This window comes from Pseudonaja textilis, chromosome 4, assembly GCF_049901715.1.
Source record: "Pseudonaja textilis isolate UNSWEBS1 chromosome 4, rPseTex1.2, whole genome shotgun sequence".
In the NCBI taxonomy this organism is placed as follows: Eukaryota; Metazoa; Chordata; class Lepidosauria; order Squamata; family Elapidae; genus Pseudonaja; species Pseudonaja textilis.
In genome coordinates, this window is record NC_141993.1 from 28,854,537 (window position 1) to 28,877,803 (window position 23,267).

The 23,267-nt window shown below is 36.9% G+C and overlaps 1 protein-coding gene across 1 annotated transcript in view; it reads left to right on the forward strand.

The window, feature by feature from the left end:
• The window catches only part of CFAP46 (cilia and flagella associated protein 46), a 101,514-nt gene extending 78,997 nt beyond the window's left edge, over positions 1-22,517 (forward strand). Inside the window, exons 47-61 of the mRNA XM_087932479.1 lie at positions 556-653; positions 2,446-2,576; positions 3,477-3,637; positions 4,490-4,602; positions 6,580-6,692; positions 7,383-7,544; positions 8,299-8,357; positions 9,558-9,618; positions 10,571-10,606; positions 11,307-11,406; positions 12,617-12,729; positions 14,163-14,244; positions 16,193-16,329; positions 18,731-18,811; positions 21,470-22,517. Of these exons, the coding sequence (XP_087788605.1) occupies positions 556-653; positions 2,446-2,576; positions 3,477-3,637; positions 4,490-4,602; positions 6,580-6,692; positions 7,383-7,544; positions 8,299-8,357; positions 9,558-9,618; positions 10,571-10,606; positions 11,307-11,406; positions 12,617-12,729; positions 14,163-14,244; positions 16,193-16,329; positions 18,731-18,811; positions 21,470-21,600 (1,578 nt within the window). The 3' untranslated portion in view covers positions 21,601-22,517. The remainder of the gene's footprint in view (positions 1-555; positions 654-2,445; positions 2,577-3,476; positions 3,638-4,489; positions 4,603-6,579; positions 6,693-7,382; positions 7,545-8,298; positions 8,358-9,557; positions 9,619-10,570; positions 10,607-11,306; positions 11,407-12,616; positions 12,730-14,162; positions 14,245-16,192; positions 16,330-18,730; positions 18,812-21,469) is intronic.
• Positions 22,518-23,267: the final 750 nt, after the last annotated feature.

Consider the following 23,267-nt stretch of genomic DNA (forward strand, 5'->3'; position numbering starts at 1 on the left):
AGTAGTTTTTCTATACGTTTAAGATATTATGCTTATGAGTAGTCCTTGACATATCACCACGATTGAGCCTAAAATTTCTCTGGTTAAGTGAGACATTTATTAAGTGAGTTTTGCCCCATTTTATTACCTTTCTTGCCACAATTGTTAAATGAATCACTACAGTTAATAAGTTAGTAACACCGTTGTTAGGTGAATATGGCTTCCCCATTGATTTTGCTTGTCAGGAGGTTGAAAAAGTTGATTACATGACCTTGGCACACAGCAACAGTCCGATGAACCAGTTGCCAAGCATCCAAATTTTGATCACATAATCATGGGGTTGCTTCAAAAGTCATAAGTGTGAAAAATGATCATAAGTCACCTTTCTTTAGTGCTGTTATAACTTTGGTCACTAAATGAACTGTTGTAAGTCAAGGACTACTGTACATGTTAATCACTGACATATAAATATTTACAAATAAAAATATTTATATCCAATCAAAGAGAATGCTGTTCTAACATTTATGAATGGCATTCTGAACTTTTTTGAAAAATAATTATTCTGTTTTTTGGTAGGCATGGGGAAGCCTCGCTATTTCTTCACATCATTTTAATATCATGAATGAACTGCCAGCAAATTTTCATATAGTTATTCTCCAGCATTCAGGAGACAGGTATGAATATAACAATGCTCATGAATAACTGGTTCAAGCATAAGATTTAAACATGATTACCGCTGAACATCACTACTTTTTCAACATAGTTTCTGCAATTCATGTATTTACAGTTGGGACAATTAATCAATAGAACAACTTGCCTGCAGAAGTTGTGGGTTCTCCAACATAGGAAGTTTTTGAAGAGATAGGAAGAGATTGGATAATCTTTTGTCTGAAATGGTATAGGGTTTCCTGCCTAAGCAGCGGGTTGGACTACAAGACCTCCCAGGTCCCTTCCAACTCTGTTATTCGAATTCTACATACTGATGATGTGAAAAGTTCTGTTAAAAAGCTTCTAGTATTTAGAGGTTTTTATTAGGAATCCTTTCCCATAATGTGAAATACATGCCCTAGGTATGACACTTGCCATACTCCCATTTCAGCTGATACAGCTGTAATATATTGGATAGACTTGTGAAATTCATTCAGGAATACATAGTGTGATGATTAACCACCGAACTTTGTATATATTTGAAGGTCCATTTTACAATTACCAATACTATGGGAATAAACTCCTCCCCATATGAAAGAAACAAGTTTTCCTCCCCATATGAAGAAAGTTTTTGTTTTATTTATGGAATCAGTATAATATAATCATACTGAAGATGAGGGCATATAAGTTGCCAGAAGATGGACAGTGTATAAGTTGAATAAATAAAAAATAAGTAATTTAAGGGTAAGTAGGGCCTTGTAGATCATCCAAAAGGCTTGCTCGATGTTATGCTCACATTAAACTCTGTTAAATAAGCAGAATTGGCTTTCAGTGAGACATATGCCTTCGTGTCATAGGTCTCACACCATTTCTCACAGGCCAATAACATCAGAGAGAATGGACATTATCCAGTGAATAGTTAAAACAATGTTATCTGATGGGCATAGACCATAGATCACATAGTATTTTCACATTGCCATAATTCTGCCATTTAAAGATCTCCCCAGGTACTGAGTTAGGAGAATTCCCTTTCATTTTATTGCCTGTAATTAATTAATTAAATCTATGTATTACTCAGCTCCCAGTGACATGATTTTATTAAGCTACTGGGTTTTTTTAAATTCCTGGTTATTCTTTTTCTATATAATGTATTGGATTTGTTTTTAATTATATATTGCCCTGAGTTGTTCTTGAATTTAGTGGCATTTAAATATAGGAAATATATTCGGATTGGAAGATTATAAGTAATTATAAGTAATTATTATTATTGTGCAGCAACAGGTCCAGACAGTGACTATTCACAAGTACAATGATAATAAATGGTAATAAAAAATAATTTTCTGACCAATCTGTACAATTACCACAACTAAAGCCTTCAGTATGAAACTGATCAAGTTCTGGTCAGTTTTGGTCAGGAGCTGTAAGGTGGCCAGAGAGTTTTTAATCAACTAATTAGGGTTACAGAGTTGAGTTTGTGAACTTGAGTAGCATGTAGCATGTTTGGAAGGGCACTCCAAGCTGCAAAGAAAAGCAGCTCGGGAAGAGATTCTTGGTTTAAGTCATCCCCCCATCCCGTGGGGACAAAAATTGGGGAAAAAAGCAGTTCAGGCACAAGACACTGTATGAAAGAACTTTTATCTCAATGAAATGGCAGCAATCGGCAGTCTTTGTAGGGTGTTTCTTTCCCCCTCAGTCATGTGGTTTACTTAGCAACCATTTCACCAGAGCCATCCATTTCACCACGACCAGTTGCAGCCACCAAACAAGAACTATTCGTGTTCAGGAAAATAAAGTTACCATTTTTGTTTCTTTTGATAGGTCTTTATTGTATGGCGCTGTGCTTGAGAAAGTAAGGTCAGCCAACCCTAAAGAGCAAAAGGAACACCAGAAGGAAAAAGGTGGGAAGGAAAAGGGTGGGCAACAGAAAGGAAAATCTGCTCAACCAACTTGTAAGTATTTCTAAGTAACGCAAACACAATTGCATTTTTCTGCTGCACAGTTGCACTGAGTTAAGTCACACATGAGTATTTGGGTGATGAAAGTACAGTTTCTTAGCAAGCAAAGTATATCCTGGTGTTTACGTCTTCCTTTCATGCCCCCACTGATTGACAAGAATCTCAGTATGATTTTTTTTTCTGTAAACATTGGTACACAGCCCCATCAGATTTGTTTGTATAACCACATAATAAAGTTAACTCAAACTTTGAAAATTAATTTTGCCTGGATGAATTATTTTCTCCCTTGCCTTCCCTGTTCATTTCTGAACCAGGGAAATAATTTTCATGGCAGCCCAAAGTAGCCTTTGATTTATTCCCACCTTCATTTTAATTATGGAACTTATAGCTTAAAGCCTGAGTTTAATGGATTCGTTTGGACAAGAAGGCATCCATTAAAGGTGTGTATTGGGTAAATCCAGCTTGCATTGTATGCATGTTCAAAACTGAGAAAGTGGAAGAAGCTTCAGAATGAAGATGTGGGCTTAGGCAGGGGTGACTTCAGAGTTGTTAATAGGCAAGATACATACCTTTTGTTGGAAGGACAAGGAGCTCTGTTAAACTGAGATTTTACTGAATTTTAGATCATTTCAATTCCTTGTATCTCTGTTATTTTACACCTAGAAGAACTGAGAGGGTGATACTTCAGTGCTCATATATCCTTCATGATTGTCTATCTAGAAATATAGCTGCTGTGTAATAATAACTAAACACACTTTTATTATTTATCTCTACTACTCATTCATTTCTATGTCTGTATGCTACATAAATGAGGACATGCAAAAGAAAAAATGCATTGTTTTTTTTTAAGACGTTTGAATACATTTTTTTGGTTTGAATTTTTATTAACTGCAGTGCAGGCTAAAGTTGTCCGGAGCCCTGTGAATCCTGAAACATTCTTAAACATTTTGGAAAGAGCTGAGGTTTATAAAGAGGAGACGATGGTGGGTCTTTTGAGAGAAATAGAAGAAAATGAGTTTCAAAGAAAACAAGTGTCATCTGCCAAACTAGAGAGTGTAAGATTTTTTTTTTTAATGGAATACGTAAATATTTCGGCAATTTAGAAGGTGGATTCATGTTGATTTTTTTTTTACAAATAGTATAACATGTTTGAAAAATAATCATGTATTTTACTTTTATTGATGTAATAATATATAACAGTTGCTTATACTGTGTAAGTTTCTGTCCCCAACAGGGATGTGAATAAAGTAGGGAATGGGTTATTCTGTTTTAACTGCATTCTGGTGCGATAAAACACCAAAGTTGGAAACAAAATTTATGCTTGAGTGTTCTGGCCACAAAAACAATAGACATTCAGAAGAAGCACCTCGTTCCCTTGTTTTTTACCCAGAGTCACAAGATTAGGTTTGGTAGTAATTATTATAATTGCTACCTGTCTGCCAACCTATAGAAGAAGCCACTACATTAATGATTTTTAAAAAATATTCTGAAATACGTATTAAAAAGACCTGTAAGGATTAACTAGGGAACATCAACAATTGAAGAAAGGGAAAAAGAACCCTTACAATCTATTATTAGAAAATTAGAGGTTTCGCCATATACAAGTGTAGGTAAAAGTAGAGGCTAACTTTGAAAGTCATCAATTGTAGAGCAAGTTCTAAGAGAATTTTATGAGAATTGCAATTATAATTCTATTTATAATTCTATTTATTTGGAATCATGGTTATTAAATGCCATGCATACATATTTTATTTTTACTGAACAAAAAAGTAGCAAGAGGAAAGCTAACAACACAGAATTATTCTGTTTGTATTTTATACAAACTTTTGGTTTTTTTTTTTTTTTTACTCTTGGGCCTTTTAAATTGTACATGTATTCTTTTAAAATATGTTGATATTATGTTCTAGAATATAGAAGATGAAGAGGGACTAGATTTGGAATCCCTGTTTGAAACGATATTGTCAGATATGGAAGAATATTTGAAGCCTGTACTGTCACAACTTAATCTTTCTGAATTGAGGTAATTAGTGTATATGTTTATACATTTATTGTTTTTTACAATATCCAAACACCGTGAAATTCATATAGAGCACATTGCTGTAATCTGTCCTTGAGGTGCAGTGGCAAGAATGACCTCCCCCAGAAATTTTATATACATATTTAAAAGCGGGGGGGGTGTTTTGCATGGTGTGTGTGTGTGTGTGTGTAAGAGAGAGAGAGAGAGAGGGAGAGAGAGACCTTGAGACATTTACCATGGGAGCCAATTTCTCTCCTTTCAATTCCATTGATTGAAGCCTCCCACTCAGAAGCGTGTGGTGCATTCACACAGCCTGCCACTCCTAGCTTTCTCAGGTGAGCCAAACCATACTCAAGGTTACTGAAAGCCATCAAGGGATATAAGAAAATCAAGGGGTTCCCTTATCCAGGACCTGATGAAGATCTTTCAATAGAGCAACTAGTGTGATTTTGTCTCATGCCCAAATGTGAATCCTGATGAAAGGGAGCTTTATTTATTTAGTGTATGGCACCTGTTAACCAGGGATCACCTCTGTGAAAGGAATTTTTTCGGGTGGTGTTATCTTTATTCAAAGGACACCTGAATGCCAGTAGGCATTAGGGGGAGGCTCCTTTCTTGTCCCTGCGGTTTAATCCTTTCTTGTCCCTGCGGTTTAATCCTTTCTTGTCCCTGCGGTTTCTTTCTCACGGGAATCGAACTGCCGAGTTGCCGACCTCAGTGGTGCGCAAGCCCAGCGTCTTACCACGTGAGCCACCGCCATCCCTGAGAGGGAGCTAATTAACCCACTATGCAATTGAAGTTCCAGCATCTTCTCAATGACTTTCCTTAAAAGGAAAAAGCTACTGGGTCATAGCTATCAAAACCAGTAAGATCTATTTGTTTTTGGTATGCTATAAAGTCCTGAACCTTCAGAGCTCTGAACAGAGGTTCCTCAAGGTTGATAGCTGAGGGGATTCCAACATCAGCTCTGCAGTGAGACCCAGGGCTCAAAAAGGAATCTTGCCAGATAATAAAAGTGGGTGATACATTAACAACCCAAGTTTATGTACAGGCCTTCACAGCCCACCATTGGCAAGGCTCATTCAATTTCATTGTACGCATGTTGTGCATTGACAATAAAGGTTTGAACTTGAACTTGAATTAGGCATCACCCAGGTCTCTCAAATTATCATTACTGTTTGGTGTATGCTGATTGTGGCCCCTACCGTCAATGAGGGAAAAGGAAGGGGAGGAAAATATGTGTACAATTAATGATAGAGGGGCAGAAGCTGCTTGTCTGAGATACAAGTGGAAAATTTCTGGAATAAAGGGAGCACTGATGAAGTAAGAGTTAGAAACACTCCCACCCCCACCCCACCCCCACACACAATTTATGATTTTGATATCAAGAAAAAATGGAGTAGGAGAGAAAACCTACTGAAGAAGAAATAGGAATTCCCAACGCAGGAGGGAATGGTAGGAGGGTTTCAGGGGGAGGATATTTTGTCACCCTCCGCCCAATAAATAGAAATAGAAGGAGAAGCGTAATGCCATTCCTTCCTAAAGTAACAGATAACAGGTTATCAGAGTTGGAAAGGACCTTGTAGGTCATGTAGTCCAACCCGCTGCCCAAGCAGGAGACCCTACACCATTTCTGCCCAATTAAAAGATGTACCTTGTGCCCCCAGGTCCAAATAGAGAGGGAATCGAAAAAATAAACAGGAAGATGGCACAAGGCTGAAGCTTGCATGATGGGAAATAATAAGACTCTACCCAGTTAAAATTGTTTTATAAACATGTAATACTTCAAGTTTCAAAGTCAGAGGAAATGAATGGTTAAATTTCTATTGATTTGAAGAGATGTGAGAAAAGAGCCTAGGGTTTAATTTCTGGGGTGGTGGATGGATGGATGGATGGATGGATGGATATCATTAGTGCTCCTTAAAATTTATATCCTGTGTAATATTGTAAAGATGCGTCCTGCTGTTTTGATCTCCTCAGACGCCAGAGTCCAGCAGTATCTCCAGCTGACTCAGGAAAAACCAGAAAAGGGAGTCCAGGGAAAACTAAGACAGATGATTCAGGGAAAACTAAAACTAAAATAGCAAGTCATGGTATGTGTTATATTTCAAAGCATATTTGGGCACTTAAATAAAAATGATTATTTTTTTAATTTGCATGTTATTTACAGTTTGCGCCTGGGTTGGTTCTTTTGGAACCATTCAGTGACTGAAATTTGGTTTCAAAGAGCAGTCACAGGCCCACTATGCTTACCCTCCAGTTGTACTCATCTGACAAGAAATGAGATTGGAAGCATTATTCTTACTTTTTCTCCTAGCCAAAATTCTGATTCATAGAAATTAACTATCCCACAAGGGTGTTTTGATTCCAGTTTTCCAATTACAAATTTGAACAAAACAATACCCTATAAGGTTGCCTTAATTTAAGGTTGTGTGCTCCTAATAACATTTATTAATATGAAGGCAGAAGAGACTGGAGGTCAAGTTATATGTTCAAATCTGATAATGCATATTAAAATAAAACAAAATGTTGTTATATTTAAGTGGGAAAAGAAATGTTGCCACATAGTTAATTAAATATTTTTTATTGATCCTGTCCAAACAAAGGGGTTTGTAGCTCATAGCATATACTATATTCCCAGAGCTTATCAGACAGGGTCAAAAATTTAAGGTTGAAAACAAAATTAGTTCATTTGAACAGAAAGGAAAATGTCAAAAGAGATTTTATTTTTAATTTTTTTGTGTATGACAAGTGGTTGACCTAATTTTTCCGGTTATCATCAGGTGCTGAAGACATAGGAGAGTGTGTGATTCTATTGGCAGATAAAGATATTCTGGAATTACCTTTGGAAGCTCTAACTATTTTCCAAGATGATGCAATAAGTTCTCTGTCTAGAGATTTCTCTCTCCAAATGGTCTACAATCGGATACGTAAAGACGAAGGAGGTGCAGCTATGTTAACAAACATTTGAAAATATAATCAAAACTTCCTGTACTTTAATTAGTCATCCAGAAATCCTATTTAAGTCTTCCTCCACAACCAGTGGTGTTCATTTGTGTAATTAGATTTGAACATCCTGACGTAAGTGTCTCAGGTTAGCCTTCCCACTTCCCAGCAGTGCTGGATTGAGCAGAAAGGTCTGAAAAGATATTCACTTTTATGTAAATAGAACTTGCAGCATGAGGAAACGGTCCTTTCAGTTCTCTGCTCAGCCTAAAGAACTAAGAGATCAGATCATATGCAGAGATCTCTTTCATGTCTCATACACTTTTCAGATGTTTGCATCCTCTGTAGAAATAGACTACCTCACTAAGGCTAGCATTTCAGATCTTGGTTTCTTCTGATGCTGCTAGAGAATTTAGTCAGTCTATGAGGCAGTGTTGAAATGGTATGTGCTAAATCTTAAAAAGGAGGGTGAGGCAGCAATGCAAGCTTTATATTTATCTGAATGATTTTCCAAACTTTTTAGATTTCTTGGTCAAGAGATCCAACCTGAAATAAAGAAAAATTTGTATCTAGGCTTTAAAAAAACCCCAAGAAGTATGATTGTCAAGTTAAATGGATAAACAAGTCAATAACTTACACGTTTATTGCTTTATTAATATTACCTAACAGTGCTATTGAAATACCAGAATAAAGAGCATGCATGGTCTACAGAGAAAAACATTTTATTTACATGGTGTTTTTTTATGATTATAGATAGTGAAGGAAAAAAGAGTGCAAAACCAAAAAGTGAACAAAGAAGAAGTACAAAAATAGTAAGTATATATTCTGTAGAGTTTCCCTGAAATGTTTAACTAATATCTTCATGCCATTGTCAATATTACATTTATTTTAATAGTTTTCTTTGTTTATTTTAAGCATACCTAATACGGTTAAAGTTACATGTTTTCTTAGCTCCTTGGTTTTGTCTCATTAGGTATATCGTAGCAAATATAGCAAATAAACTTTCATAAGACTGTGAAAATCTCTGTATTGATCAAAACTGCATATGGGAACTGGGTGAAAAGTACAAGCTAGTAGTAAACTATTTTGCTAAACTGGCTAGCAGATTTCAACTCATCCGAAAACATTGCCTATTACAGCAGTAGCAATCTAGGAGTTTCTGTGTAATCTATACATTCCAGAAAAAAAGAGAAAAACTATTCTTCCCTCTACCCAAGACCGCTCAACAGTGGTCGCTGAGATAACGGGCAGCTCATTTTTCCCAATTAGCACATGTATGCACAAACACATTTGCATTTTTTCCAATCAAATATTTGTATAAAGCTATACAAGTGAAATAAATGGTGTAGTATATGTGTCATCTGTTGCAAATATAAGTAATCCTTGCTTGCTGGACTACATCGTAGGAGATAACCAGGCTGAGCCTGAGGGCAGGGTCAAACATATCATTAGTTTGGAGTTGCTATGCTCCCACAAGAGTCCTAAGTCCTGTAACAAACCAAAGAAGGAAACCTGATTTTCATTTGAAATTTCATGTTCAGGAAAAAAATTACATTTTAAACATTTTTGTGAGGGTTTTTTCTTTCCTATTTAGATAATTAATTAGACATTTTCAGTATATGTATGTTTAATAGAGAGCACAAAAAAAGAAAATTGAGAATCATTTGAGGGAAACATAATTTTGCTCACTCAGTTCAGTTCCTCATGAGGTTTGCCCATCTTCAGCCTTTTCTCCTCACTCCTGCCAGTGGTATAACTCTAGGTAAAAATGTGAAAATTCATCAAGAAAATGGAGAAAATCCATCAAGGAAAAAAACACTGGGTTCTTTATCACATATTGAAATACCTGCGGAGAAGCATACAATTATGTTTACTTAGATTAATAAAATAGCTTGGTGCTATTTACTTTCTTTGAATTTCAAATTAGGCTTTTGTTTAGAGAAGTTGTTTTGTTTTTCAGTGGTGGGGCTGTTGCATGCAAATTAAACTGTTTTTTTTTTATTATAAAACAGCCAAGTCTTAACCGTATTCTGCCACCTAATTGTATTTCCATTGATGTCCACAATGTGAAATGTATCCTTTAAAAATAGCTGTTTGTCAAATAAATATCCAAAGAATGACTTTTCATAACAACTTTCATAAATAAGGTTCCCACAGCAGAGAACAATGGATATGTTACTTGGAGTTCCTAAAATGAATGAATGAATGAATGAAATTAAATCAAATTTGAGAGCTAAAAAAATACACCCTTAATAGAGCAAAATGTCTGACTTACTAATGGCTAAATGCAAGGATGTTCCTCATACTATATGTTTATTTGTTATTTTATACTATTTCTGTATACACCAATCATATGGCTAGTTTGCAATAAATAAAAACAAAACTATAAACATATGGCTGTGGTAAACACAACCAACTGTAAAATATAATAGCAGCACCCGCAGTAGATTAAGATCCAGAAATCTGGCAAAAGAAGATCATTTTAAGCTTCCTTCTTGAATCTTAGCAGGGATAAAATTAGAATTAAGATGAAGATACAAAGGTCAAGTGAATGTTAGCTAGCATTTCCAGCTAAGGAAGCATAAATGTGAGGAGTTATTGAGTGTGACCTTTGAATAATAAAAAAGAATTGCTGTTAGGATGTGAAAGGAGGCCATTTCACGATGGGAGAACAGGCACCACAAGCTGGAGTAAGTATGTGGAATGGGAATCTGCTGATCCATACGACTAGAAAGCAGGAAGGAACAAAGAGGATTGCGGGGGCACAGAAGGGGAGAAGAGGATCAGAAGTATGATGGTACTGATGAAATTACATTCACATACATTCAGATAAGTTGGGGTGCCATTAATATTTCTTCGAAAGAGATACATACTCATTGTTGGCCTGTTCTTCAAACCCAGTGGGGCTATTTTTCTGCAATATTATGATTGAGGGTATCTTATAGGTAGGCAGTATGAAAGAATACCCCAGTTCAGACTAGCCCATTTCCCACCTTGGTTATAGATTCTTAATTGTTTGTCTCAGATATTGTGGATCCATATAATGATGGCAGAGAAGACGGTAAGGCTGGTAAAAATTATTTCTTAACCATGAAAAATAAGCCTGTGTTATGCTTTATGCTGTCTTTTTGCAATATCACAGAAATCAATTTTATAGCTAGCAAAGCTAAGACTTAACGTTAAAAATTAATAGTCATTCTTATGCCCCACCCCAGTATAATAAGTAGCGTATTACAAGCTTATATTAAGTTGCCTGATTTCTTGTAGGTGACTAGCAATTCTCTTTATCAAGTTCCCCCTGTAATGGAAAGTGTTTCATGACCTTGGGGGATGAGGGAAAAGATGCGGCTTAGGAAAAAAATCAGACAAGGGTGGGCTAGGGTTGGGGTTCGGGGGGAACACAGGCTTAATGGGTCAGAGAAAGAAATCTGATTGGTCAGATAGTTTAAAGTGATAGTAGGAAATTTGTACCTTCAGACTTGCAAGGTTTTGTTAATAAAGTCTTACAATAAAATAGATTTAGCTTGTCTGGTTATATTTCCTGACTGGTTTTCCTCATTGTAATGTGGGCAAGTGATGCTCACGCCTTCTGTGTATTGCTATCCAGTATGAAATCAAGCATTACAAATCTTCGTGCAGGGATCTAATTTTTGTGTGCTTATTTATAAGCCTGCTTTTATTATATTTTTAATTAACAATTATTTATATTTAAACTTGGAAAGTCTAACTAATGCTAATATCTTTTTTTGTTAATTATATAGAAGTGGAAAATCCTGCAAACAATTTTAGAGGGATCCTAGAAAAATTTGAGCCATTTACCATTCGTTGGGAAGGCATAATGGGCGATATACACTTTCCAAGGTACGTACATTCATCAGGAATAGGTGAATTCATTTCTGTTTATTCCCATTTTTTTTTCATTTTTTGCGAATCTGTTTAGTATCATTTGCTGAAAACCTGAGGGGTGTTTTAAAGGTTTACATTAAAATATATATTTTGGGGGCAAATTTTTACAGTCATGTATTTTTGTTTGCAGTTTATCCTAACAGACATATTTAGGAAGAATTTTCCATGATGATACGCCTCATATTATTTTTGTGAAGACAGACTGCTCTTGCTATCTGTAGTTCTATTTCTCACTCTTTTATGGAACCACAGTTAAAAAAATACAGAGCAATACATTAGTAAATTCCCCAAATAGTGTACAGACCAGGCTTTTGCCCATGTATAAAGTGCCTTTTTCCTAGTCTCATTATTTGTAATTCCACCTCCAGGAGTTATTACGCTAGAACACAATTCCAATTTTTTCCACTTTCAACCAATCCTTTTCCTTTCATCCATTTTTAATTGGTGAACCCCACTGCAATATTTGAAAAAGGATAAATTCAGTATGATACCAACATTTTCATTTGTCCATTGATTTTAGAATTAAAGACGTTTGCATTCATATGTGAACCCCTAAGAGATTTCTAAAAAAAAAAATAGTCTTAAAATAACACAGTGCATTTTTAACGGAAAGAATCACAATACTTGTTATCAATTTTAGTTTAAAAATTTTCAAAACTCATGTTGAAATTAATAGGATTCAGGATACCTTAGGATACAGAGTGTTGCAGTCTTTTATGACAAAAGCACTGAAGTGGACCTTAAGAAACCCAATTGAAATAATATGCTATAGAAATATCCAAATAATGTTTAAAGCATATCCATCTCTAATGCTGATATTCTATGACATCTCTAAAAATTTAAGTATAAATTGCTTTTCATCCCGTATTAACTGTAGCAGTATTCTAGACTGGCTGGAGTAAACAATTTGGCATAGCCAGGTGAACGAAACCTCCTGGGTCGCCTTGGGCCAGCCACTCTTTCTTAACTCTAGGAAGAACACAATGGCAGACCATTTTGAAATCTTCCCAAGAAAGGTGCAATGGAGGGAGGGAAAGGGAGAGGGAGGGAGGGGAGAGAGAAGGTTGCAATGAAGGTTGCATTTGTTACAGTACTACCACACTTTGTTGTGGTTTTCCCTAAATAGAAAATCATGTTAAAATTTGATATTTTCCTCCCCCTGCAGTTACACAGAGTGGGAATACATATTGAATAACTGCAGTATGCTTTTTTTCTCTGCAATGGCAAGATTCCTCGCCCATGTAGCACTTGACAAGCTAGTTGCTATGAACATCCCAGGTGATTCACTTAAGCCTAAAAAGGCTCTTTTCTTTCTCTTTGCAGAATGTATTTTTTTTTAATTGATTCAGATGTATTATTGTCAGTGTTTCTATTCCATGCAGTCTTCAACTAATGATTACCTGTTTAACAAGAGTCCAAAAGTACAGCGGCCTTGGAAAGGGTGTAAAGCACTTCCAGTCATCTTAAAACATTCTGCCGCCGTGCCCCCCCCACCCACCCCCCATGGTCACATGATCACAATCTGGATGCTTGGCAATCTATTAGCACTTAGGGCCTGTTGCCAAACACCCTGCAATCACGTGGTCGTCATCTGCAATCTTCTCTACCAGCTTCTCTAGAAAGTCAGTAGGGAAGTCGGGGAAGATTGCAAGCTGATGCCTCCTGTCACAGACTTGAAATTTCTCCCTCCCCCCCCCCACCCACCCCAGAAGGCACTAAGGAATTACTGCAAGAAGGGCTGCAAGAACAGAGATCCAATCCTGGAGATCTGAGCCCTGTTTCTACAGCCTCTCAAAAGAGTTACCCCTCCACGCACGAAGGGGAGGAGAAATCCTTCAAAGGGCTGCAAAATCATGTCCCAAAGATTTGAGCCCTGTTTCTGCAGCCCTTTGGAGGCCTTGTACACAGAGGAGAAGGGGGCTCCTTTAAAGACCGTCAGAAACAGAAGTCCGATCCCAAAGAGCTGGCCCTGATTCTGCAGCCCCTTGAAGGAATTTTCCTCCATGCATGGAGGAGAGTGAGACTCTTCCAAAGGGCTGCAGAAACATAGGTCAGATCCCCAAGATGGCGGTCCTAATTATGGTCATAAGCCAAGGATTATCTGTATCATCTGTGTGGTGGTTTTGCTGAAGCAGCTTAACGTTAGCTTTGTCCATTTTCTGCCTCTTCTCTCCTTCTCTCTCACTTCAGCTGACTTCCCTCTTTCTTTCTCCAAAAGGAAGAAGGAATCCCTGTTTGCAGAAATACAGAACAAGGAAGAGAAAAGGAGATAAAGGCAGAAGTTTTTACATGGGTTGGGGGAATGGAGGATACTTTGAGATGAGAGCGTGCAGAGCTAAATCCAAGTAAAATGGACATTGTGCTTCCTTTTGTGATTCCTGGAAGCTCTGACCGAGTTTAACTGTTGTGAAATGTTGCTCCCAAATTATGTTGCTTCCCATAGGTTCCTTAATTTTGACAATTGTTTCAGGTCCTTTTTCCTAGGCTCTGTTCTGTTTCTTTCTTCCCAGTCTCTTAATAGTTTTCTATTTGCCCAAGGTCACCTCTGTTACTTTCTGCCAAAAGATGTCCTCCCTTTTTTTTGATGTCCCAGGCATACCACAAAATTCTTGAGATTCCTTGATCTTTAAGAAAGGCTCAGGAAGAGTCTGCCCTCAGGTCTTGAGATGCTCCTGAACTGACCTCAGCTTTGCTGTTTCTTTCTTCCTCAGAATGCCAATTGATTATACTTTCAGGACGTGTGCATTCCAAACCAAGTCTTATACGATTAAGAAACCAAGATGAAGGAAGAAGGTAAAATCAATGTTACAACATATATCTTGCAAGAGAAAGGAATGCAAGATTAAAGTTACATTAAGCCTTACATTTTACATTAGATGTAATTTAATATCCATCAACATACTTTTACAACATGTCTGTTAGCAATAGCAATAGCACTTAGACTTATATACTGCTTCATAAGCGGTTTACAGGGTCAGCATATTGCCCCCAACAATCTGGGTCTTCATTTTACCTACCTCGGAAGGATGGAAGGGTGAGTCAACCTTGACCCTGGTGAGATTTGATCTGCCAAATTAACAGATAACAGATAATCAGAGTTGGAAGGGACCTTGTAGATCATCTAGTCCAAGCAGGAGACCCTACACCGTTTCTGACAAATGGCAGTCCAATCTCTTCTTGAAGGTCTCAAGTGATGGCGCTCCCACAACTTCCGAGGGCAAGCTGTTCCTTTGGTTGATTGTTCTCACTGTTAGAAAGTTTCTCCTTATTTCCAGGTTAAATCTCTCCTTGTTCAGTTTCCATCCATTATTCCTTGTCTGGCCTACAGAAGCTTTAGAAAATAGACCCTTCCTCCCTGTGGCAGCCCCTCAAATATTGGAAGACCGCTATCATGTCTCCCCTGGTCCTTCTCTTTACTAGGCTAGCCAAGCCCAGTTCCTGCAACTGTTCGTTGTATGTTTTAGCCTCCAGTCCCCTAATCATCCTGATTGCTCTTCTCTGTACTTTTTCTAGAGTCTCAACATCTTTTTTATAATGTGGTGACCAAAACTGGATGCAGTACTCTAGGTGTGCTCTTACTAAGGCTTTATAGAGTGGTATTAGTACTTCCCTTGATCTTGATTGTATCCGTCTGTTAAGACAATTTAGGATTGCATTAGTTTTTTGGCGGCTGCTGCACACTGCTGGCTCATATTTAGCTGGTTGTCCACTAAGACTCCAAGATCCCTCTCACAGTTACTGCTATTGAGCCTGGTTTCACCCAGTCTATAAATTACCAGTCTATAAATTGGAGGCAGCCTGCAGTCAGTAGAAGTAGCCGGCAGTACTTCACTCTAACCACTGCGCCACTGCGTCTCATTTTAGGTTTGCTTCTATTGACAGTTAAATTTCTCACTCCTTTTTTTCAAAATTGAAATTTCAGGGCTGATATACTACATTACACAAATAAGCTACTACATATGCATCCTTAAATTTACCCCAGAAGATCTGCTATCATCCAGAGTAGAATTGAAGCATTATAGAAACATGTACCTGAATACATTGTGTCATGGATACCAAATTGCTATTTGTTTATACTTACTAAAATATTGTTTTCATCTGTGACTTAAACACATCTAGATATTCTATGAACAATTTCTCATAATGATCTTCTATTACACCTCGGGAATAAACTACATGGAATAAATAAAATGCTTTTACCTTGGAATTTCAGTTTTGAACACTACAAACCCAGACAAAATATATGTGTTCTGATTGTTTTGAGGATTGGAACAAAACTTAATTTAATTCACTGTTTTAATTCCAACAGCAGAGCTTCAAATTCATCATGCTGGTTTTCAGTGTTACATTCTCAAAACAAAAAGTGTGTTCTGAGAATGTTGTTTTAATTTTTTTTAAAGCACTTGAACTGTCCAGCTTTTGTTCTGATACAGTATTTGTCAACTCAGAACGTCTTATTGGAACATTAAGTGTCCAAGTGAGACACTTTTATTCTGAACAAAACTACAGTACATGTTTCACGCATCTCCTGAACATCTATATGACATGTTACAGCCTTTCATATCTTGCACATCCCATATTTAATCCCCAGTGTACTGATGAGGGTTGGGGTTAGGGTTAAGAAAATTACAATTATGTCTTGGCAGTCTGGCTGTAATGACAAATTTTGAATGCCCTTGTGTTTGCCTTTTTATTAAAGTTATTCAAGAATACTTGTAATTTAATATCTTTTTTTTTTTAGCTCTTTACGCTTATCTCTGGAGAAGACAACTAAAACTGCAATCATTCTAAGCCTTATTGGAGTGCGTTCTGTCATAATCAACCAGTGGTTTACTACCCTGGAAGAAAATACAATGCGACTAGACAGTTTATGTGAAAGTATGTAAAAGCAATCTCAGTGAAAAGCATGATTCTATTACATGTCATTTTGTTTTGATTAATATCTCTAATTTTAGAAAATGAATCATCTGGACTCCTAAAGGTTTTCTGGAACAGGTGATCTTTTTCTTAAAAAAAAACAACCTATGTGTTCGTCATGTATGCTATCAAGAATTCTGGAAACCCTGATATTCTCTAAATCCATGCAGGGCACTCACTGAACAAGTAGAACTGTCATTTACGACCAAAATCACATAATCGCTCTTTCCTGTAACTGTCAATAGTATATAATCTGTAACATTTCCAGAAATGTTTGAACCATGTAAAATAAAATCCAGTGGGAACTTAGGGCTTAGGAAAAATTAAAGGGTTTTATGACGCTTTACACATTTGCTTCACTTTTAGTTGACTGTCAAATTATGGTTTGTATAATAATTGTGGTGAATCCAGGCAAACAGCATGTATAGATTTGAATTCACTATAACCAATGTTCCTGTCCTGTAGCTCTTGTTCAGCTCTTGTTCATGCAGTAGATAATTTTGTTAAATGTTCGTTTAATAAAAATTCACCTTTTAATTTACATAGAATAGAATAGAATAGAATAGAATAGAATAGAATAGAATAGAATAGAATAGAATAGAATTCTTTATTGGCCAAGTGTGATTGTTGGACACACAGGGAATTTGTCTTGGTGCAAATGCTCTCAGTGTACATAAAAGAAAAGATATAGTCGTCAAGAATCCAGAATCATAAGGTACAACACAATAATAGTCATAGGGTACATTAAACAATCAAATCATACTAGGAACCAGTCAATAAAAATTATTAGGATACAAGCAACAAGGTTGCAGTCATAAGTGGGAGGAGATGGATGAAAGGAAGGATGGGAGGATAAATAGTAATAGTAATAATAATGCAGACTTAGTAAATACTTTGACAGTGTTGAGGGAATTATTTGTTTAGCAGAGTGATGGCATTCAGGAAAAATCTGTTCTTGTGTCTAGTCTAATTTATATAGCTTATGAAAAGATAGTAAAATACTTTTACTGAAGACAGTTGCATTATTTATATGCAGCTTTCTTCTTTGGTGGATTCCAAGAACAAGATCTAGGAGAGGTGTACAACTTTTGTGAAGCTTTGATCTCTGGAATAAGTTGGGATTTAAACATCTTGTTTCCCACTTATCTTCCTAGAAGAATAAATGACTGGTTCCTTTTTCTAGTGTACTTAAAGCCTGCCAAGGCAAGATCCATTGTCAGCAGATCTTGCAAATGACCAGTGCAATGGCCATTACTCTTGCCTCTGTCATTTTCAAATGCTAGTTTTCCAAGGAAAGAAATGCTGAGACAAGCATGTACTTGTCTATTGCTACCAGCAATTGATAACAAATCTTTAAGGGCAGATCCCTAACATAGTTGCAATATGTAGGGAGGCTCCCCTGTTAACAGCTCAAGCCAGAATCTTACTTTGTTTTCTCTGAATGTAGGCTGCAAACTTAAAGTGTGCTTGTTAGGAAATTAGCATTGCTACATAAAATTAAATCCAGAAATCAATGTATTTTCTTTCACTAGTTCAGGATGAATGCAGCCTGTTAACTCAGATAAAGCATTACGTTTGAATAAATCGCTGTTTATGCTTTTGCAACAGAGTCAACTGCCACGAATGTGGGGCCATGCCAGCCAAAGTGTAGCCATTTGGAATTTAAGATCCATGACCTTAGAGAATAGATAATGAACAGGCAGCACGAATTTAGGGTTTGGCTCATTTCTAATAAATGTCAAGTGGTTCCTGTATGTCCAGCAATTCCTTGATTATGTCCAAACTCTGGACAGCCATTTCTCAAATCAAGTTTGTACTTTCAAAAATTCTTGAATCAAGTATTTATTTTGCGTTTAAAATCAAAGGCAGAGAATAGTCACAATCCAGGTCAGAGCTCTAAGCTAGATTTGAAGGAAACTCAAACCATTGCCTGCAACTGCTATTTACCCTAGTAAGGTTGTAATACAGGTAGTCCACACCTGTAGTGATTACCTTGTACAGGCAATGTTCATAACTATAACATGATGAAAAAATAACCTTGCAACTATTCCTTATATTTACAACCTTTGCAAGTTGGTTAAGCAAAATAAAGCTGTGAAGTGAGATCATAAGCCCAGTTGTGGTTTCAGTTAGCAATCACTTCACTTACTGAATTGTTATCCCAATTGTGCTCACTAAATGAGGGCTATCTATAAATTGATGCTAGAAAATATTTGTTTACAGGGATGGGAGGTGGGATATTTTATATATAGTAAATGCCTAAAGCCAATGTATTACATGTATAACACTATCTGTTGAATCTGCATATGTTTTATTATGTATGTATGCGAGTCTTAATTTAGCAACTGCTCTTCTTTTATAGATTTCATAAAAGTAGGCAAAACAACTGGACAAGCTGTTCGTATCCTTCAGAGGAAAAAGACGATCTGGGATAAGCCAGAAAGTAAATTGTTTATTTTTATATATATATTTTATTTTTATAATATAAAAGCATTTTCCTGAATTGTACTGTTTGTCCTATGAAATAAAATATACAGTTTCATCCATGTAGAAAGTAGCAACTTGGAGATAGGGACTGAGGAAGCTAATTTCAAAGTACTTTGAACAAAAAATACTCCATCTGTCTTTACACAAAAGTAAAAAAAAAAAAAAACACAAGTCCAGCCTACCAAAAAACAAATACTGTAAAATGAAGATTAGGAATTGTAAGCCAAAATAAGCAAGAAAATGATTAGAGAACACCTATCCATTCTGGATGAGTTCAAATTACCAGGATCCGATGGATTACACCCTCAAGGTTCTGAAGGAATTGGCAAAGAAGCTCACAGAACCACTGAACTATACCTTCTAAAGATCCTGGAACACTAGAGAACTATCAAAGCTGATGGGACTGGGAAAGCGCTGGTATAGTTCCCATCTTTAAAAAAAAGGGAGGGGGGAATAGATCCAGGAAACTAGAGACCTATTAGCCTGACATCAATACCTGGAAAGATTCTGGAAAAAATAAGTACGCAACAAATCTGCAAACACTTAGAGGCAAACATGGGTTTGTCAAAAACAGATCATGCCAGACAAATCTTATCACATTCTTTGACAAAGTGACAAAATTAGTGGACTAACGAAATGCTATGGATATAATTTACTTGGACTTCAGTAAGGTATTTGATAAAGTTCACCACAACCTACTACTTGATAAGAAAGCCATGGTGGTGCAGTGGTTAGAATGCAGTATTACTGGCTAACTCTGCCGACTGCCAGCAGTTTAATCCTAACTGGCTCAAGGTTGACTCAGCCTTCCATCCTTCTGAGGTTCGTAAAATGAGGACCCAGATTATTGAGGACAATATGCTGCCTCTGTAAATGGCTTAGAGAGTTGTAAAGCACTATGATGGAGTGTATAAGTATATAGGTACTATATAAGTGCTACTGCTATTAATAAGATAGAAAAATGTGGGGTTAGACAGCATCACCAGGAGATGGATTTGTAACTTACATTACCAACGTAGTACTTGAAATGCATTATTCAGTCCCATAAATGTTATTTGGTTTCTGTTCATCAGAGATTTCTGTACATTCCGAATAGGTTTTGGTGGTTAGAACAATTTCTGGCAATCAGCTAGAAGGCAGAATTTCCTGACAGATAGCCTTACCGTTAAGCTGGCCTTTGATATTTTCTAGCTTTTAGTTTTGAATTTAGACACTACTTTAACCTTTGCAATAGCACAGTTTCAGGTCACAGGTTATTCTCTGAGCTGATTTTGGAGCTTAACACATGCCATTATTTTGTGATTTCAATAATCTTTAAAACACCAGTGAAAAGCCAAAATGAAAAGCTAATCCTGAATGAAGAAACAATGACCTATCAGAAGAGGCTCAGTGCCTTTATACACCTGACACTGAAATGTAGAAAAAGAATGTAATACATGTGCTCACAACTGTCTGCTGATAAACTTCTCAGAGATCCCTTTTTGGCCACCAATCCCTACTAATACAGCAAAAACAAGTGTCTTTTCCAAGGAAACAGGCACTGCCTTATTTTCTAACATAACAATAATTCTTTAGTTACTAATAATAGTTCTTTAAATCATATCTCTTTCCTAGGTAGATGAATTTTATTAATTATTGTCTGAAGAGGAAGTGGGACTGGGGCTTTATATATAATGCTTGAATGGGTCTGAACATTTATTTATTTATTTAATATCTATCCTGCCTTTCCTTCAGGAGCTCAGGGAAACATACACGGCACAACTTCCTCTTATATGGATATACATTGCACAATCTCACAACAACCCATAAGGTATATTAGATTGAGAGAACCACTGGCCCAAACATCCTTCTGCGGCTGAAGGGAGACTCCTAGCTGCCAGTCCAACATCTTAACCAGGGCTGGGCTGCTGGAGGCTCACAGGGGCCCAGGAGACCCCTAGCTAAGACTCTGAGGGGCTCAGAGAGGCCCCAATAATCTCAGAAAGACCTCAGAAATAACCTCAGAAAGACAAGCAGCGTGAAAGTTCTTAATAGGCTTAGCATTTCACACCTCATAAAAGTGTTGCAAGCTAGATAAACAATCCACTCAGCGCTTGTGAGGGAGAACTATTGAGAAAATCAGATAACATAGTCACTAGCTTCCGAGGGGATTGATTCCCAAATAATAAGAATCATGTAACTCACCAGAAATTCCACTAAGACACCAAGATCCCTCTCACAATCACAACTATTAAGCCTGGTTTCACCCAGTCTTTTATTTAAGTATTAAATGCATGAAATAATAAACAACTTTTTGGTATATATCTTTTTAGGTAATTAGGGCAAAGAAGCGATGCTGAGTTGACCACACCCATTCAGTCACATGCCCACCCAGCCAGTTTTTAGGACAGAGCCCCTTGCTAAAAAAAATTTGAAGCCCACCACTGTATCACTGTATCTTAACCACTGTATCACACACTGGCTGGCTGTTGAAGCAAGCAAAAGTAAACATTCTGAACTCAATTCCACCAAATGCTAATAGAAAAATCTCAATCTAATTCTTCAAAAGATTTGCCTGGGCTCTTGAAATCTCGCTGTCTTAGGATGTAACTCAAATTTTGCTCTGTTCTGGCAGGATCACCTGAATCCCCCGGAGTTGAGAAAGAAGACCAAAGCAAAAGTCCCAGTCAGCCAAACCAGACTCCAATTCATCCTTCGGTTATTGATTCTATTCTATATGGCTTGCCCAACACCATGTTTACGTGATTTGCAATATGTTTCTTTAAGTGCGCTTGGAGTGCGAAGGGAACAAGTTTTCATGGCATTTGATGTTGTTTTTAAGAAGCCAAGAAGCCACTTGGTTATTTTAAAGCAGGGGTCCCCAAACTTGGCAACTTTAAGACTTGTGGACTTCAACTCCCAGAAGTCCACAAGCCTTAAAGTTGCCAAGTTGCGAGACCTCTGTTTTAAAGTTTAAGACTGACAATTAGTTAAACTCTTTTGATTTTTAACTTGATGTTTTTGTTATTCTAATTTCCATCAGATGTTTCAGTTATAGGATGAAACCTTTTTAAAATTGGGTTGCGGTATATGGAAGCCTGTTGTTGTTTTTTTACATTGGGTGTTTGAGGCAAGGTTGTTATAGAAATAAAATTAATTGCTTGAATGGCATATAAGTGATAAAATAGTGATTCATAGAAACACAGAGTTAGTATATTTTAAAAAAATACAAGCCTATTAATTAACCAAGATCATTTGATATGCCTGATGAAACCATATCTATTACACTCTTAAAATTACAGTTCTCAAAATTCCATCTACTTTCTAATTGATCAGACCAAACTTTCAGTCGGTTAACAATCCATCCACAATCACTTCATATAAGTCAGCTGTAACTATCATCGCTATCACTTTTTCCTGTTCTTCAAGGACTCGAAAATTTGCAAAAAAAGAAAGAAAGAAAGAAAAAAGAACTGAATCCACCAGCGATACTGTTCAACTGTCACCACTTTTCTGCTTTTATTTCTAATAGGATACATTGCTGAGGTGATTCAAAACTATGAATTGGTGTGTTCTTCTAGTTCTTTTTTTACTGTATATTGTTATGTTGGTGTGATGTTATTGTTCTGTATTTTGTATTTTGATATGGCCTCACGGCTAATCAATAAAGTGTTATTACTATGGATGGCCGCATACTTACCCAATGTTTGGACTGGATTTGCCATTTTTATCCACCTGTCGAGTCCTTCCAAAAAGATTGGCCGATTTTGCTTGATGGTATTAAAGGTATCATTTGCAGGATGTAAGTTGTAAGATCCAGGAGATGATCTGGACTCCTTTCAGTTGGGTTTCCTGCTGGCTTACAGTACAGAGGCAGATTGATTACATTTGATCACCTGCAGCAGAAATTGGATGGGAATAATGCATCCTTCCTTGTGCTTCTTGATCTCTCAGAAGTTTTCATTACTGTCAATCATGGTATTCTTCTGAACCAGCTCAAGGTTTGGGATGAAGGGACACTGTTCTGTGGTTGTTCTTTCTTTGTGGCCAGTTTCTCTTGGTGTTAAGGAGAGGTTAAAGAACAAAAGTCTGCAGCCCATCACCTATAGGATGCTGAACGTTTTTCAACACTGTCACTCCTTCTGTTTAACATCTACATGGAACCATCAGATGAAGACATCCATCAGTCTGAGGTCAGATATCATCTATAAATTGACTGTACTCAATTATATATCTTGATCCTGGGATAGCCAAACAATAATATTGAAGTCTCAATATCTGGCAGTATGGATGCTTAGGAAAAATATTCAGGCTCCGTCATGGCAAGACTGAGTAGCTGTGGATACCTGGGCCCCCGACTGGAGAATTTTCATGTTTGGTCTTGGATGGGGTTGGACTTCCTTAATCAAGGGTGGGGGCACAATATTTTGAGG